Below are 15,713 nucleotides of genomic sequence, written 5' to 3' on the forward strand. Positions count from 1 at the left end.
GTGGTGGGGGTGGCAGGAGGTGGTGGTGGTGGCAGGAAGTGGTGGGGGGTGGAATGAGATTGTGGGGTGGCAGGACGTGGTAGGGGTCGTAGGGGTGGCAGGAGGTGGTGGGGGTGGAAGGAGGTGGTGGGGTGGTAGGGGTGGCTGGAGGTGGTGAGTGTGGCAGGTGGTGGTGGGGGGTGGCAGGAGATGGTGGTGGTGGCAGGAGGTGGTGGGGGGTGGCAGGAGGTGGTGGGGGTGGCAGGAGGTGGTGGGGGGTGGTAGGAGGTGGTGGTGGTGGTGGCAGGAGGTGGTGGGGTTGGCAGGAGGTGGTGGGGTGGGAGGAGGTGGTGGGGGTGGCAGGAGGTGGTGGGGGATGGCAGGAGGTGGTGGGGGTGGCAGGAGGTGGTGGGGGGTGGCAGGAGGTGGTGGGGGTGGCAGGAGGTGGTGGTGGTGGCAGGAGGCGGTGGTGGTGGGAGGAGGTGGTGGGGGTGGCAGGAGGTGGTGGGAGTGGCAGGAGGTGGTAGTGGTGGCAGGAGGCGGTGGTGGTGGGAGGAGGTGGTGGGGTGGCAGGAGGTGGTGGGGGTGGCAGGAAGTGGTGGTGGTGGCAGGAGGCGGTAGTGGTGGCAGGAGGTGGTGGGGTGGGAGGAGGTGGTGGGGGTGGCAGGAGGTGGTGGGGGGTGGCAGGAGGTGGTGGGGGTGGGAGGAGGTGATGGGGGTGGGAGGAGGTGGTGGGGGTGGGAAAAGGTGGTGGGGTGGCAGGAGGTGGTGGTGGTGGCAGGAGGTGGTGGGGGTGGCAGGAGGTGGTGTGGGTGGCAAGAGGTGGTGGGGGTGGCAGCAGGTGGTGGGGGTGGCAGGAGGTGGTGGTGGTGGTAGGAGGTGGTGGGGGTGGCAGGAGGTGGTGGTGGTGGCAGGAGGTGGTGGGGGTGGCAGGAGGTGGTGGGGGTGGCAGGAGGTGGTGGTGGTGGCAGGAGGTGGTGGGGGTGGCAGGAGGTGGTGGGGGTGGCATGAGGTGGTGGGGGTGGCAGGAGGTGGTGATTGTGGCAGGAGGTGGTGGGGGTGGCAGGAGGTGGTGGGGGGTGGCAGGAGGTGGTGGTTGTGTTCGTGGTGCTGACAAGAGACAGAGAGAGAGGGGGGGGGGAAGGGGAGGGGGGGGGGTGGAGTTTGAGGAACTATATAAAGGTGGGGGTCTGTCACAATCATCAGTCAGCTCACAGCTGTGTCTCTGGTAACGTCGTCCAGCGCCATGTGTCGTGTGTCCTCCTGTATTGTGAGTGTCTCAGTATCTTCTGTAGTGACTGCAGTATCGTGTACTCCAGGAACATGTCTTGAGACAACACCATATACTGATCAATATATAACATTAGAGCAAGCCGCAGCAAGGCCTACTGACCTATGTGAGGCAGTTCCTATATATATCCAACCAAGCTCTTAACAATTATAAGTTCATAATATCTCATCATAGCGAAGGTTCCTAATTCATGTCTTTTATTTATGTTTTTTTTGGACACGTTCAAGTGATTATAAGTTCACTGGGGGCGGTGGGGTACCCAGTATAGCCCGGGTCTCTGTCTGTCTGTCTGTCTGTCTGTCTGTCTGTCTGTCTGTCTGTCTGTCTGTCTGTCTGTCTGTCTGTCTGTCCGTCTCTCTCTCTCTCTCTCTCTCTCTCTCTCTCTCTCTCTCTCTCTCTCTCTCTCTCTCTCTCTCTCTCTCTCTCTCTCTCTCTCTCTCTCTCTCTCTCTCTCTCTCTCTCTCTCTCTCTCTCTCTCTCTCTCTCTCTCTCTCTCTCTCTCTCTCTCTCTCTCTCTCTCTCTCTCTCTCTCTCTCTCTCTCTCTCTCTCTCTCTCTCTCTCTCTCTCTCTCTCTCTTCTTCTCTCTCTCTCTCTCTCTCTCTCTCTCTCTCTCTCTCTCTCTCTCTCTCTCTCTCTCTCTCTCTCTCTCTCTCTCTCTCTCTCTCTCTCTCTCTCTCTCTCTCTCTCTCTCTCTCTCTCTCTCTCTCTCTCCCTCCCTCTCTCCCTCCCTCTCTCTCTCTCTCTCTCTCTCTCTCTCTCTCCCTCCCTCTCTCTCTCTCTCTCTCTCTCTCTCTCTCTCTCTCTCTCTCTCTCTCTCTCTCTCTCTCTCTCTCTCTCTCTCTCTCTCTCTCTCTCTCTCTCTCTCTCTCTCTCCCTCCCTCTCTCCCTCCCTCTCTCTCTCTCCCTCCCTCTCTCCCTCCCTCTCTCTCTCTCTCTCTCTCTCTCTCTCTCTCTCTCTCTCTCTCTCTCTCTCTCTCTCTCTCTCTCTCTCTCTCTCTCTCTCTCTCTCTCTCTCTCTCTATCTATGCATCGGTATCTCTGTATATCTGTATCTCTCTATCTCTTAAATATAATATGGTTATCTACCAATGATGTGAGGGCGGCCTTAGGGTGGGAGGAGCTTAGCAGTGTGAAACATTGATGCTATGGAATAGTTATCCATTGGTTTTGGGAAAGGGGCGGGGCTTGAGAAAGCTTTTGTGGCTCTGGAAAGATTATCTGTTTCATGGTATTACAGCCAAAGTGTGAATAGGAGAACATTTATGGAAATTTCCCAGATATCATTAAGTAATGGTGAAAATTTCTATAAGATACTTTTTATTTTTGTTTTCAAAATATTGTGATCAATTGGGTGGAGCCAAACATCGTATAGGGAGTCGGAATGTGACCCTGGCTAGCTGAACTCTCTTGAATTCTGGACAACCCGGACCAGCCTATGTCTGTCCCTTACCTCAGACCATTCCACCTTGCAATTTTGGGTGAAGCTAACCTTAAGCACCTTGACTATAACTTTGGACATACAGACAGACAATCTCTCTTTTATTGCATACCAAGAGGGTACCCAGCAGCGCCTGGGATAGTCTCTATCCTCCCACCTCTCTTCTCTCATCCCTCCCTTGACCCCTTCCTACACATCACTTGCTGCCTCCACCATCCTCTTCCCTTTACCGTTTCCTCCCTCCCCACCCTTCACCATCCCTTTGGTCCTCTCCCCCCCCCCTTCCCCATCCCTTGGTCCTCCCTCTCCCATCCATCTCTCACAAAATTCATTATTAAGATGAACTCGAACAGTTGTATGGGTCTCTTATCCCCACTTCTCCACCACCTTGGTCCTTCCGTCGTCCCCCCAGCTCTCCCCACACCCATCCCACCCTTCCCTTCTCTCAGAAAATATTGCTAAGAAACTGGGCGGTAACCCCAGTGGGAGGGGTCACGGTGGGAGTAACCTCATATTTTCTGGACATCACATTTTTAATTTCATTAAAATCTCTTGGTGGGAGGGATCTTGAGGATATCTTGAGATGATATCAGGGCTTAGCGTCCCCTCGGCCCGGTCCTCAACCAGGCCTCCTTTTTGTTACACTTCCTCAGGAAGCAGCTCGGAGCAGCTGTATAACTGCCAGGTACCTATTTACTGTTAAGTGAAAAGAATCATCAGGGTGAAAGAAACTCTGTCCATTTGTTTCCACCTCCACCGGGGATTGAGCCCGGAACCTCAGGACTACGAATCTCGAGTGCTGTCCACTCAGCTGTCAGAGTGGGGTTACATGCTATATTTCTGACAGGAAACAGTCCTACCCTGACCAGCCTATGTCCGTCCTGTGCCCCACAACATTTCCCCTACAAATTTGAGTGAAGCTAGCCCTAAGCATCTATCCCAACAACGTTGGAGAAACAGACAGGTGTTCTCTCTTAGAGTATAGATTGTACAGTAGTGTCCAGAAGTAAACTGCATTACGAGGATGAGGGCAAACACAGGCAAGGTAAAGCGAAAACAAACATAAGGATGTCTTAATTGCTTCTGATGTTTTTTAAGTATCATATTTATCCTTGCTTTAAACATTTGTATATTGATGTTTATTTAAGGTTCACAAAAATTATGATTCCCAGTAATTGTTTCCATTCAGATTTGAGAATGTCTAGATTTTCAAGTTATTTGGTCGCTCTATTATAATTTCCAAAGTTCACAATCCAACAAATTGTCAAGATAAAAAAGCACCTGTCAACCATTTTGTTCACTTTGAAAAGTGATTTTGAACTTTCAGTATTAATCTCATGCCGCATTTTGTTATTATCAACAAATTCTTTAGTGTTTCTCATCAGTCCAAAGTCTAACACTTTTATGAACACGATAAACAATAAAGGTCCCAGGACTAGCTCTGGGCCACTCCCCTCGCACTTCACACTGACTATGCTAAACTTGTTTCCATATAAATAACTTTTTTCAAGTCAACTGAGTTTAGCAGCCGCCTCCACTCAATATTATTTACTATTATTCTAATCAGCATATTGTAAGGCATGATACAAAAGGTTTTGTTTTTGTCACAGAATATATAACGCTGCATTCTGCTCTGCGATCAACTGCCACAAACATTCTAGTAAGGAATGATAGCAAATATTTCCCAAGCTTACCCACAGTAAGCCTAGAAAGAGGACATAATAAAGTGTTGCCTTCATTACAATAAACACCTCAATGTTAGTGAAAATCAATAGGAACACGGAGGAGTAATAAAACCCGCTCTTGGTACTCCCAAGCTGGCACCCTAGATCACTATATGTGTCAAGACATAGTGATCTAGGGCGCTAACTTAGGTGTTCAAGTGAAAGGGTTCGAATCCTCCTCGAAACTGCTATGGATTTTTTTATTGATACATCAGGTTAATGTGATTTTATTGTGCACCATGATGTTTCTTTACCATGGGTACTAACATCTCTACAACATGTCACCAAGAGTTTGCTCATGTTAGCAAAACATCTTCGTCAGTCAGAGAGAGAAAAGTATTGTGCTTATATTTTCCTGCTGCAAGATGGGAGTAGTAGGAATGACGCCCCAGAGACGATTTTTGGGTTTTGCCAAAATAATCGCTGGGACATCACTCCTGTTATTCATGGGAACCATCAATTAATATAATAGTGACATTAACTTTGGATAAAAATCCACTGAAAACTTGGTATATGTTTCAAAGTTTCCTGATATATATACCATCTGATGATTTTGGGGACCAATGTCTTCCGCAGTTTGGTCTCTAGCTAGGCCTCCTGCAACAAGTCGCTGCCTTGTTGATCACTACAATGTATTTGTTATCATTTTATTAATTCTGCTAGAATTTACCTACTTAAAATTATCTGTTAGATTAAGGACCTGCCCGAAACACTGTGCATACTAGTGGCTTTACAAGATTGTAAATACTATGCTATGTATTCTCACATCCTTTGACTATACACAGAATTTAAATCATTTGGTTCCCTTGATGGGTCCATCAATATCTAAGACATTTGATGTTATGGTGAGTGACAACATGGCTGATGCTGTGACTCTCTCCGTCAGGTGTTGGTGGTCCTGGCCGTTGTGGCGGCGACGTCCACTACTGGGTACGTCCCCAAGCCTGTTGTCCCCATCCTCAAGGACGACCGGAAGCAGAACGCCTACGGAGAGTCCGCCTTCCAGTACGAGTCCGGCGACGGCACCAGCAGGAAGGAGGCGGGCACCCAGAACGACGGCCAGGTGTCCCAGGGCGGCTGGAGGTGGGTACATCGCGGTCACTGCTACCTGGGGGTGGGTATATTACAGTCACTGTTGGCTGGAGGTGGGTATATTACGGTCACTGCTAGCTGGGGGTGGATATATCACAGTCACTGCTACCTGCAGGTGGGTATATCACAGTCACTGCTTGCCGGAGGTGGGTAAATTACAGTCTCTGCTCACTGGGGGGGTATATAATGGTCCCTAATGGCTGGGGGGAGTTATATTACAGTCACTGCTGGCTGGGGTGGGTATATTACAGTCACTGTTGGGTGGGGGTGGGTGTAAAATATGATCACCGCTGGCCAGGGGTGGGAATATTACTGTTACTGCAGGCTGGGGGTGGGTATATTACGAATACTGCTGGCTAAGTATGGAATATAATGCACACACACACTACTGACTGACGGTGTAATTAGCCATGTAATTATAAAAGGATAACAATACATTTTCTCTACTATGTAAAGTTGAGGATAAAAATATAGTCAGCGTCTTTAATCCAGTATAAGTATAAGCTGTTGCAGAGGTTATGGTTGGCTTGAGACGTCGTTCAGAGTTTGTTCACTCTCCCAGGTACACGTCCCCGTATGGTGAACCTGTGGAGATTACCTTCGTAGCTGACCACGGCGGCTACCAGCCCCACGGCGACACCATACCTGTGCCCGTCCCTCTCCCTTACGAACGCACCGGAAACTAACTGGCAGGGTCTTGTGACTCTACCTGTTGACTCCAGCACCCGTCCGTCCGCGCCCACCTGTTGACTCCAGCAACCGTCCGCCCCCACCTGTTCACTCTTCCGTCCGTCTGGCATGACCTGAAGACTCGAGAGACTCCCACCTTTCCTGAGCCATCTCCTGTCGTCTTTACCAGCTCTCACTCTTTATAATTACATCATCTCCACACATGCTCATTATGTCCATTATTATTCATCACTCATTATAGTTTTCCACATCCCTGGGAGACAATATAACAGTCCTCATCATCAGTATGACATTGTGTCATGTTCATAACTTACCACTATTCATGCAAGTGTTATTGTTCTTTTCCTTGTTTATGTGTGTGTGTTTGTTTGTGAACATGTGTGACTCTGAACTTTCTTAAGGTTCATTTGTAAATGACAAAATAATCCATCATGGATCTTCCTGTCCATAAATTTTTATTACTAAAGTTTTTTCTTGTACAAGCTTTAAATAATAATTATAAATTTGTTAGTGAACCTCCTTCAGTTATACAATTTAAGTGTGCATCTTTGGCAAGAAGAATTAGATTATTTTGAATTTCTTTCCTTTTGACCCTTACTGTGTTGAGCCAGTAACTGGTGTCGCCGCTGTCGTAATAAACACATGTGAATTGCCTTATTCATTTATTTATCACATATCCAAGTATAATATATCTGTTATGACCCCCATTTAGCCTGGGTGGAACGAGTCTACCTTAGTGAGAGTTATTCTACCTGCCGGACCTGATTGAGAGGTCATCGGAAAGATGTATATATTAAGTAATTGAGTAAACGTCCGTGAGTAATCTCACGATACTAGCAGAGGATGGGCGTTGGTAATAAGTCACATCAAATGAGATGTCGATAGTTTGGGGACGTGAAGTGACGCTAGCAGGAAGTCTTGACCTCACTTGAGTCGCAACTGTTGTCAGAGATGGTTGTACTTCGTTAATACTCCCGGAATAAGGAGCAATATAGTTCCTTGTGTTAGTACTGGAGTGAAGACTACTTGTCTGCAAGTGTGAGGAGGCTCTTGGGGACAGAGTACACCATTTCTCTGTGATTTTGGTAAATTAGTGGCGACCTGCAAGTGAGTGTTGGTCGCACCTAGGTGAAACTCTACTCATTGTGCCTTGAAGAGGAAGGAAGTAAGCAGCGTTTCTGTTATGGAGCCTGCCAGGCGACGATGTGAACTCAAGTTGTGGACTGGAGGAAGCCTTGTGTGGTGTTACGGACCCGAGCTCAGCGTCTTAGCACGGAGCAGTGACGTCCACGCCATCTGTGAGTCAGCTCCCGAAACCCCCCTCCAAATGGACTACGCCATCTAGCGAGAGCCGGATATACCGGCTACAGGGGGCTGGTTTCCCGTCTTAAATAGCTCGTAACGTAGCCGTTGCTGACCTCTGGTGAGGTGACGCTTAGACAACAACGCCATCTATGGAGTGGATAGGTGGGCGTTTGTGTCTAAGCCTGTAAGTGAGGTGCCCTAGGGTGTCCTTAGTACCGATGACGTGTCTGATTACAGAGTCGACCTGGGACTGCTGGATTGGACGATGGGCAGTCTACCCAAGGCAGCCATAGTATCTCCACGTGTTTGCTGCAGAAGCTGTGAGTCACCCCCCGGATGAACACTGTTGTGTTAGCCTGCCTGTGACGTGGCAGAACCAGGAATTGTCGTACCCGGGGCTGACTGGTGGAGAAGACTAGCCACTGGGGTGTTGAGAGAGGAGAGTGATCAGCGAAATCACACGAGGCTCCTACCTAGGGCTCGCAACCCTAGTATCGGTCGTGGAGTGGCCTACGCAGCAGAGCTGATTGGAACCTGCCAGCTACAGGCTGGATTTGTAGTTGAAGGCCTCCACGACGGTGCACCCAGTGGGACTGTGATTTGACTGGCCTGTGGCCAGGGTAGATTCGCCTAGGGAATCGAAGGATTCATCGTGAGGCCACAAGAAGAGAACCAGGGCTACTCGTCTTGAGCACCGTAGAGCATCCTGAGTCTTAGTTATAGCCATAAGTGTAATTATAGCCCCAGCGAGTGACTGTTTATATATTTATTTATTGGTGGTGGTGAATATATATTTAATTTAGTTAATTTGTATCCCTTCCCCTTTAATTTACTTGCGTTACGGAACACACCCCTTGAAAGCCACTACTAACTTGGGGCCGGATACCCAAACTCTAATAACATCAGAGAAGAACCCCAGTTGCGACCCAATAGGGCCGTAACATGTGGCAGTCCTGAAGCTTTTTTGTGGGCGTCTTATGTGAGCGCCATGTTTGAGCTTCAATGATTGAAGCTTCCTAGCGCCTATGTGAGTGCCATGTTTGAGCTTCAGTGATTGAAGCTCCCCAGCCCTCAATCTTCAGTGATTGAGCATCCTCACGTCAGAGATTTTAAACAGATTAAGACTGTTTAACCAATTGTTAGTTTAGCCACTAGTGTTTGATCGTCTGCCCAGCAATCATGGTGAATATATGTATATGTCAAATAGATATTTTGTTAAGACATCGAGCTAAAGTAAGGACTTAAAGTTGGGAGGACATGCTAGAGGGAGTGGTGGTACGTGCGGCCTGGCCAAAGGTCAGTGGACGACTGAGGGGGGAAGCCCCCAGCATCGCGAAGCGTCAAGACATGTGCCCAGGTGGACTCGCCCAGGATGGGGGAGGACCCACATCAGCAGAGCTGTAGTGCCGGCATAAGGATGTCGGATGGAGGATTTTATTTTCTTTGAATACATTTAATTATGTTTTGTTAGGAAAACATTTTTATTGGCATGGCAATAAAATTTCAAGTTTGTTTGGGAAGGAGTTTGTAGAGAAAGTTCTAGGTTAGAGAAGAAGTTGATGGAGGAACTTCGAGGCTGGAGTAGAAGTGTATGCTGAACTCTGTGGTAGAGCAGAACTCCATTGTGAGGAGTTGATTTCAAGCAGTGAAGCGGAGCTACACGTGTCTCTGTGGAGTCACTAGTAAAATATCACTGATGTGTAGCAAAAAGGATGCCTGGTCGAGGACCGGGCCGCGGGGACGCTATGCCCAAAAATCGTCTCAAGTTAACTTCAAGTTATGTCCGATTAGGACTTCGTTGTGCAGCAGATTGGGAGAACTGCGGAAGTGCCTTTCCTGATATTTTGGAGGATCTAGAGATATGTATTGGTGGTGAGCCTCAAGGAGCAGAACAGAGGTTCATGGTGGACACACATAATTGTATAAGGGGAGTGCTTGAGTGCTTATTGGCATGTAAGACGCAGTGTAAGGTGAGAGATTGATTTCTTCTTTTGTTGGGGGATACTTATGTACATGTTTCTGGTGTTTCAGCCCCAAGCTGAGTTTCAAACACTTATAGGGCTGAGAATACAGTATTGTTGTGACAGGATTTCAGCCCCATTTAGTGAGGGAGTAGCAAGTGGTAAGCCAAGAGTTGAGCAGCCACTTGATATGGACACTTGGTGAAGCCAGGAATGCTACCGGCTGGTGGCAGGTTAGAGTGTTGTATGATAATGTTCTATTTTATATGTCATGTATTATGTATGTTTTCTTTATATATTAAATGTATATGTTAGCTGGCTTTTGCTCTTGTCCTGGTGAGGTGAAAGAGGGATTTAGAAGATCATTCCAGACAAGGAGAGAGTGAGGAGTCACGGCGGCTCGAGTAGGGTGTGTGCATAAGACAACGAGGCCAGTGATTGAGCCGCACCCCTAAATATGTGATGCTTAACCCCTCTCCAAGATCAAGAGGCGTATAGGGTGATCTCCTACGTAAATTACAAGCACTCCAGTGTCCATTGCTAGTCGACCGACGGTAGCGGGAGTGTGGCTGCCGAGGTCGTTTGTTTGTTTCGTCTGGGAGTGGTTAGGGATGTTGTCCATCTGTACGTAAATAACGGTCTGGTGCAATAACCAGAACTCTCTTTTGTATATTTAAGTCCCAAAATCCCCAGCCCCTTCAGGGCAGAACACTGTGAACTTACGTTCATCTGAAAATGACAAAATAATTCCTCATTCATTTTCATGTCAATAAATTATTACTACTAAAGTTTTCTCCTGAGCAAGGTATAAATAATAAGGTTTAAATATATGAGAATCTCCTTCAGCCGTATAATTTAAGTTGGCTTCTTAGGCAAGAAGAATTAGATTATTTTGAATTTCTTTCGTATGACCCTTACTGTGTTGAGCCAGTAACTGGTGTCGCTGCTGTCATAATAAACATATGTGAAGAGCCTTGATGTGAAGTGCCAAATGTGAAGTCATCCACAGCACCACCACACTCCAGCAGTCATCCACAGCAGCACCACACTCCAGCAGTCATCCACAGCAGCACCACACTCCAGCAGTCATCCACAGCAGCACCACTACACTCCAGCAGTCATCCACAGCACCACCACACTCCAGCAGTCATCCACAGCAGCACCACCACACTCCAGCAGTCATCCACAGCACCACCACACTCCAGCAGCACCACCACACTCCAGCAGTCATCCACAGCACCACCACACTCCAGCAGTCATCCACAGCAGCACCACCACACTCCAGCAGTCATCCACAGCACCACCACACTCCAGCAGTCATCCACAGCAGCACCACCACACTCCAGCAGTCATCCACAGCACCACCACACTCCAGCAGTCATCCACAGCAGCACCACTACACTCCAGCAGTCATCCACAGCAGCACCACCACACTCCAGCAGTCATCCACAGCAGCACCACCACACTCCAGCAGTCATCCACAGCACCACCACACTCCAGCAGTCATCCACAGCAGCACCACCACACTCCAGCAGTCATCCACAGCAGCACCACCACACTCCAGCAGTCATCCACACCTGCACTACCACACTCCAGCAGTCATCCACAGCAGCACCACCACACTCCAGCAGTCATCCACAGCAGCACCACCACACTCCAGCAGTCATCCACAGCAGCACCACAACACTCCAGCAGTCATCCACACCTGCACTACCACACTCCAGCAGTCATCCACAGCAGCACCACTACACTCCAGCAGTCATCCACAGCAGCACCATCACAATCCAGCAGTCATCCAGGAGGCTGGGACAGACTGCGGGAGGCTGGGACAGACTGCGGGAGGCTGGGACATACTCCGGGAGGCTGGGACAGACTCCGGGAGGCTGGGACAGATTCCGGGAGGCTGGGACAGACTGCAGGAGGCTGGGACAGACTGCAGGAGGCTGCGACAGACTCTGGGAGGCTGAGACAGACTCTGCGAGGCTGGGACAGACTGCAGGAGGCTGAGACAGACTCCGGGAGGCTGGGACAGACTTCGGGAGGCTGGGACAGACTCCGGGAGGCTGGGACAGACTGCGGGAGACTAGGACAGATACCAGGAGGCTGGGACAGACTGCGGGAGGCTGGGACAGACTGCAGTAGATTGGGACAGACTCCGGGAGGCTCCAACAGAGTCCAGGGACTCACTAAACTGAACCTCCATCTTCACGGCCTCGTGGCGCAATGGTAGCGCGTCTGACTCCAGATCAGAAGGCTGGGTGTTCGAGTCACTCCGGGGTCACACAGCTTTTCAGTGACTGTAAATGGTCAAGTGTGACCAACACACAATTAGTGCAAATATTGCTGACATAAGAATTTAGGAATAAAGGAATGTATTCGCCTAGGTGTACTTGCGAGGGTTGAGCTCTGGCTCTTTCGGCCCGCCTCGAACTGTCAATAAATCAACTTTATATTTTTAATATAAAAATACAGAATTTTATACTGGGCCTCCTCAGGCCCATTATAAAGCTTGAGGAGGCCTATGCTTGCTGACAAACAACTCAAATATAAATTTTAATATGTCATCTGATATACAACTCAAGTAGAAATATACTAAGGAGATTATAGCTGACTACAACAACAGAGGTTGATCTTGATATCATCATTTAAAGTTGAAGATGTGTCCGTGAGGCTTCATTGCCCAATCAGTGAACAGTAACCTGAACAAGCAAAAAGTCACAGCGACCAATGTCACTGAACACACTGCAGTTTCAGAGCCATACTTGACTTTAATGTATGAGTACATTTGAAGCCTCTAAATTAACTAACTAAATTCAAATTCAATTTATCAGCCAAAATAACTCCAGAAAATAAGCACAAGGGAGCATGACTGACTACATAAATCTGACGACTGATGTTGATACGTTTATTATTTAGCAGAGATGTATTCCATGGGCCTCAGTGGGTAATCAGTGACCAGAACAAGCTGCAAGTTACTGTGACTAATGCCACTGATCCCACTGCAGCCCCAGAATTATACTTCACTGTAATAATTGTTCACATTCAGTCCTCTGGGTTGAATAAAAATGTAATTAGGCTAGAAATTTAGCCTCACATGAGTTAGCAGGGAAATAAAATCACCTAAAGACTTCCAACATCTGCAACTCTAGTACGGGACATCCGTCCTGTATGAACTGATGCACAAATGTGGCATTTACTAACTACTAATATAAAATTAATTTAATAATTCTGAGGAGTCTAATTCCAGTCTTCAACGACGACTGGAAACAGAACGCCTACGGAGAGTATGCCTACCAATACGAGTCCGGCAACAGCACCAGCAGGAAGGAGGCGGGCACCCAGAACGACGGCCAGGTGTCCCAGGGCGGCTGGAGGTGGGTATATAACGGCACTGCTACCTGGTGGTGGGTATATTACAGTCACTGCTGGCTAGGGGTGGGTATATTATGATCACTGCGGGTGGGTATATCACGGTCACTGCTGGCTGGAGGTGGGTATATTACGGTCACTGTTGGCTGGGGGTAGGTATATCACGGTCACTGCTGGCTGGAGGTGGGTATATTATGGTCACTGCTGGCTAGATGTGAGTATATAACGGTCACTGCTGGCTGGGGGTGAGTATATAACGGTCACTGCTGGCTGAGGGTGGGTATATTACAGTTACTGCTGGCTGGAGGTGAATATATTATGGTCATTGTCGGCTGGCAGTGGGTATATTACGGTCACTGCTAGTTGGGGGTGGGTATATTACGATCACTGATTACTAGGGGCAGATATATATTATGGTCACTGCTGATAAAAGGTGGGTATATTAAGGATACTGATGGCTAGAGGTGGGTATATTATGGTCACTGCTGGCTTGGGTGGGTATATCACGGTCACTACTTACTAGGGGTGGGTATATTACAGTCACTGCTGGCTGGGGGTTGGTATATTACGGTCACTGCTTCCTGGGGTGGGTATATCACGGTCACTGCCAGCTGGGGTGGGTATATCATGGTCACTGCTTCCTGGGGGGTGTATATTATGGTCACAGTTTGCCTGGGGAAGGGTAAGGTAAGGTATCTGCTGGCTAGTGGTGGTTATATTACTGGTCACACTAATGGCAAAAACCCTTAAAGGTGTCTACTTGAGGCCTATACAAAAATATAATAACATTTTATTTATCATATGCTGTATTAACTCCCAAAGACAAGCCATATAATTATAGCAGGATAATACATTTTCTCTGCTTCGTAAAGTTGAGGATAAAAATATAGTCAGCGTGTTTTGTTAAGTATAAATATATGCTGTTGCAGAGGTTATGGTTGACTTGAGACGTTGTTCAGAGTTTGTTCACTCTCCCAGGTACACGTCCCTGTATGGTGAACCTGTGGAGATTACCTTCGTGGCTGACCACGGCGGCTACCAGCCCCACGGCGACAGCATACCTGTGCCCGTCCCTCTCCCTTATGAACGCACCGGAAACTAACTGGCAGGGAGGGTCTTGTGACTCTACCTGTTGGTTCAAGCGTCCGTTCGCGCCCACCTGTGGGCTCCAGCAACCGTCCGCCCCCACCTGTTGAATCCACTGTCCGTCTGGCATAACCTGAAGACTCGAGAGACTCCCACCTTTCCTGAACCATCACCTGCCGTCTTTATCAGCTCTCACTCTCTATAATGACATCATCCCCACACAAGCTCATTATGTCCATTATTATTCATCATTCATTATAGTTTTCCACATCCTGGGGAGACAATATAGTAAGTAAGTAATTATGAAAAGAAGGCACCAAACCGGGAAGGCTATGTAGCACCATCAAATGCGTAGAATAATCAGAGGGCGCTAAATATCACCAAGGATGCCAATACGAGAACAAAAACGCATAAGGCGAACGATATCAAAAGTATCCGAGTCACCAAGAATTCTACTGAGGGACAGGTGACTGCGAGGGACGGTCGGAAAGCAAGACTCACACTCGTCCTGGAAGTCAGGACATTCAAGAAGGACATGCACGACCGTAAGAGGGACAATGCAACTAGGACAATAAGGAGCAGGGCGGCGCTCCATCAAGTGACCATGGGTTAAGCAAGTATGGCCAATACGCAACCTCGCCAGAGCTGTTTCCCATCGCCGGATATGGTGATAGGAGGACGGCCACGAGGAAACACAACATTTAAGAGTACATAGTTTGTTACCAGTAACAGACGACCAAGAAGCCTGCCAACAGGTAAGGACGGAGGAATGGATAACCGGGTAAAAGTCGGAATATGGAATACCTTTACGAGAGATGGGACAAGAGCGGACAGCTTCCTTGGAGGCAGCATCCGCACACTCATTTAAAGACACACCAATATGGCTGGGAACCCAACAAAACTCAACCGACTTAAATTTACTGTGAACAAGAAACAGCCAATGCTGGATCTCGACAACTACTGGATGAACCGGATTAAAGGACCCGAGAGCCATGAGGGCACTACGAGAGTCAACAACAACTACAAAGGAAGACTGACAACGAGAAAGCAAGAGACGAAGAACATAGAGAATAGCATAAAGCTCCGCTGTAAAGATGCTAGTCTCCGGAGGTAAGCAACACATATAAGTGCGATCAGGAAAAACAACAGAGTAGCCAACACCGTCCGCAGACTTAGACCCATCGGTGAAGACAGAAACGGAGCGGGAGTGAGAAGAAAAGTGCTCAAGGAAAAGGCGTTTTAGAACCGTAGGAGGGGTAAAAGCTTTAGTGTAGCAATTAAAAACAATTGAAAAACTGTAAAACTTTTGCCTTATTTTATTAAAAGCAAAACCAAAAAGTACCTAATTTCATCTTCTTAGTTTCTTACACTGAGCTTTAAATTTTCTCTGTACCTAGTGTTACCCAATCTCCTAATTTTTATGTAGTATCAAACAACCTTATCATTGTGTTCATTGCCGTCTTCTTTTATGTGCTAACCATATGCTGTATTGTGACTACCAATTTTTGTCAACTACCATTCAAGCTGTCATTGCAATCAATCTTAGCTACCTATGTGCTTTAATATACTGTACCTACAATTTTCTCTCATCTTCTTTTTTTCATTACATGTAACTGTTATCATTTTTTTGTCTATAAATTTTGCAAGTATTTACCTCCTTAAAATTTTCTTAGATTAAGGACCTGCCCGAAACGCTGCGCGTACTAGTGGCTTTACAAGACTGTAATTACCATATTATGTATCCTCACATTCCCAATGTACATTCTTGTATATGCAT

The 15,713-nt window shown here is 47.7% G+C and overlaps 2 protein-coding genes and 1 non-coding gene across 3 annotated transcripts in view; 2 read left to right on the top strand and 1 right to left on the bottom strand.

The window, feature by feature from the left end:
- LOC138357609 (small ribosomal subunit protein uS12) overlaps positions 1–15,713 on the bottom strand; it is a 428,441-nt gene that overhangs the window by 51,964 nt on the left and 360,764 nt on the right. The gene's annotated exons all lie outside the window — the stretch shown is intronic.
- On the top strand, positions 1,190–6,868 carry LOC123764614 (larval cuticle protein LCP-17-like). Its single transcript, XM_069314683.1, has 3 exons — positions 1,190–1,249; positions 5,320–5,516; positions 6,088–6,868. Exons 1-3 carry the CDS (start codon positions 1,226–1,228, stop codon positions 6,209–6,211), a joined length of 345 nt encoding a protein of 114 aa, XP_069170784.1. The 5' UTR covers positions 1,190–1,225; the 3' UTR covers positions 6,212–6,868.
- Positions 11,691–11,762, top strand: TRNAW-CCA (transfer RNA tryptophan (anticodon CCA)). The gene has a single exon. It is a non-coding gene; the product is annotated as a tRNA-Trp (tRNA).

The sequence above is a fragment of the Procambarus clarkii genome, chromosome 79, assembly GCF_040958095.1.
Source record: "Procambarus clarkii isolate CNS0578487 chromosome 79, FALCON_Pclarkii_2.0, whole genome shotgun sequence".
Taxonomy (NCBI): domain Eukaryota; kingdom Metazoa; phylum Arthropoda; class Malacostraca; order Decapoda; family Cambaridae; genus Procambarus; species Procambarus clarkii.

Excerpts from the sequence above, each read along its gene's own strand:
- LOC123764614 (XM_069314683.1), top strand. The coding sequence starts at position 1,226 with ATGTGTCGTGTGTCCTCCTGTATT. Across the intron at positions 1,250-5,319 it reads GTCGTGTGTCCTCCTGTATT|GTGTTGGTGGTCCTGGCCGT; the intron begins GTGAGTGTCTCA and ends TCTCTCCGTCAG. Across the intron at positions 5,517-6,087 it reads GTGTCCCAGGGCGGCTGGAG|GTACACGTCCCCGTATGGTG; the intron begins GTGGGTACATCG and ends TCACTCTCCCAG.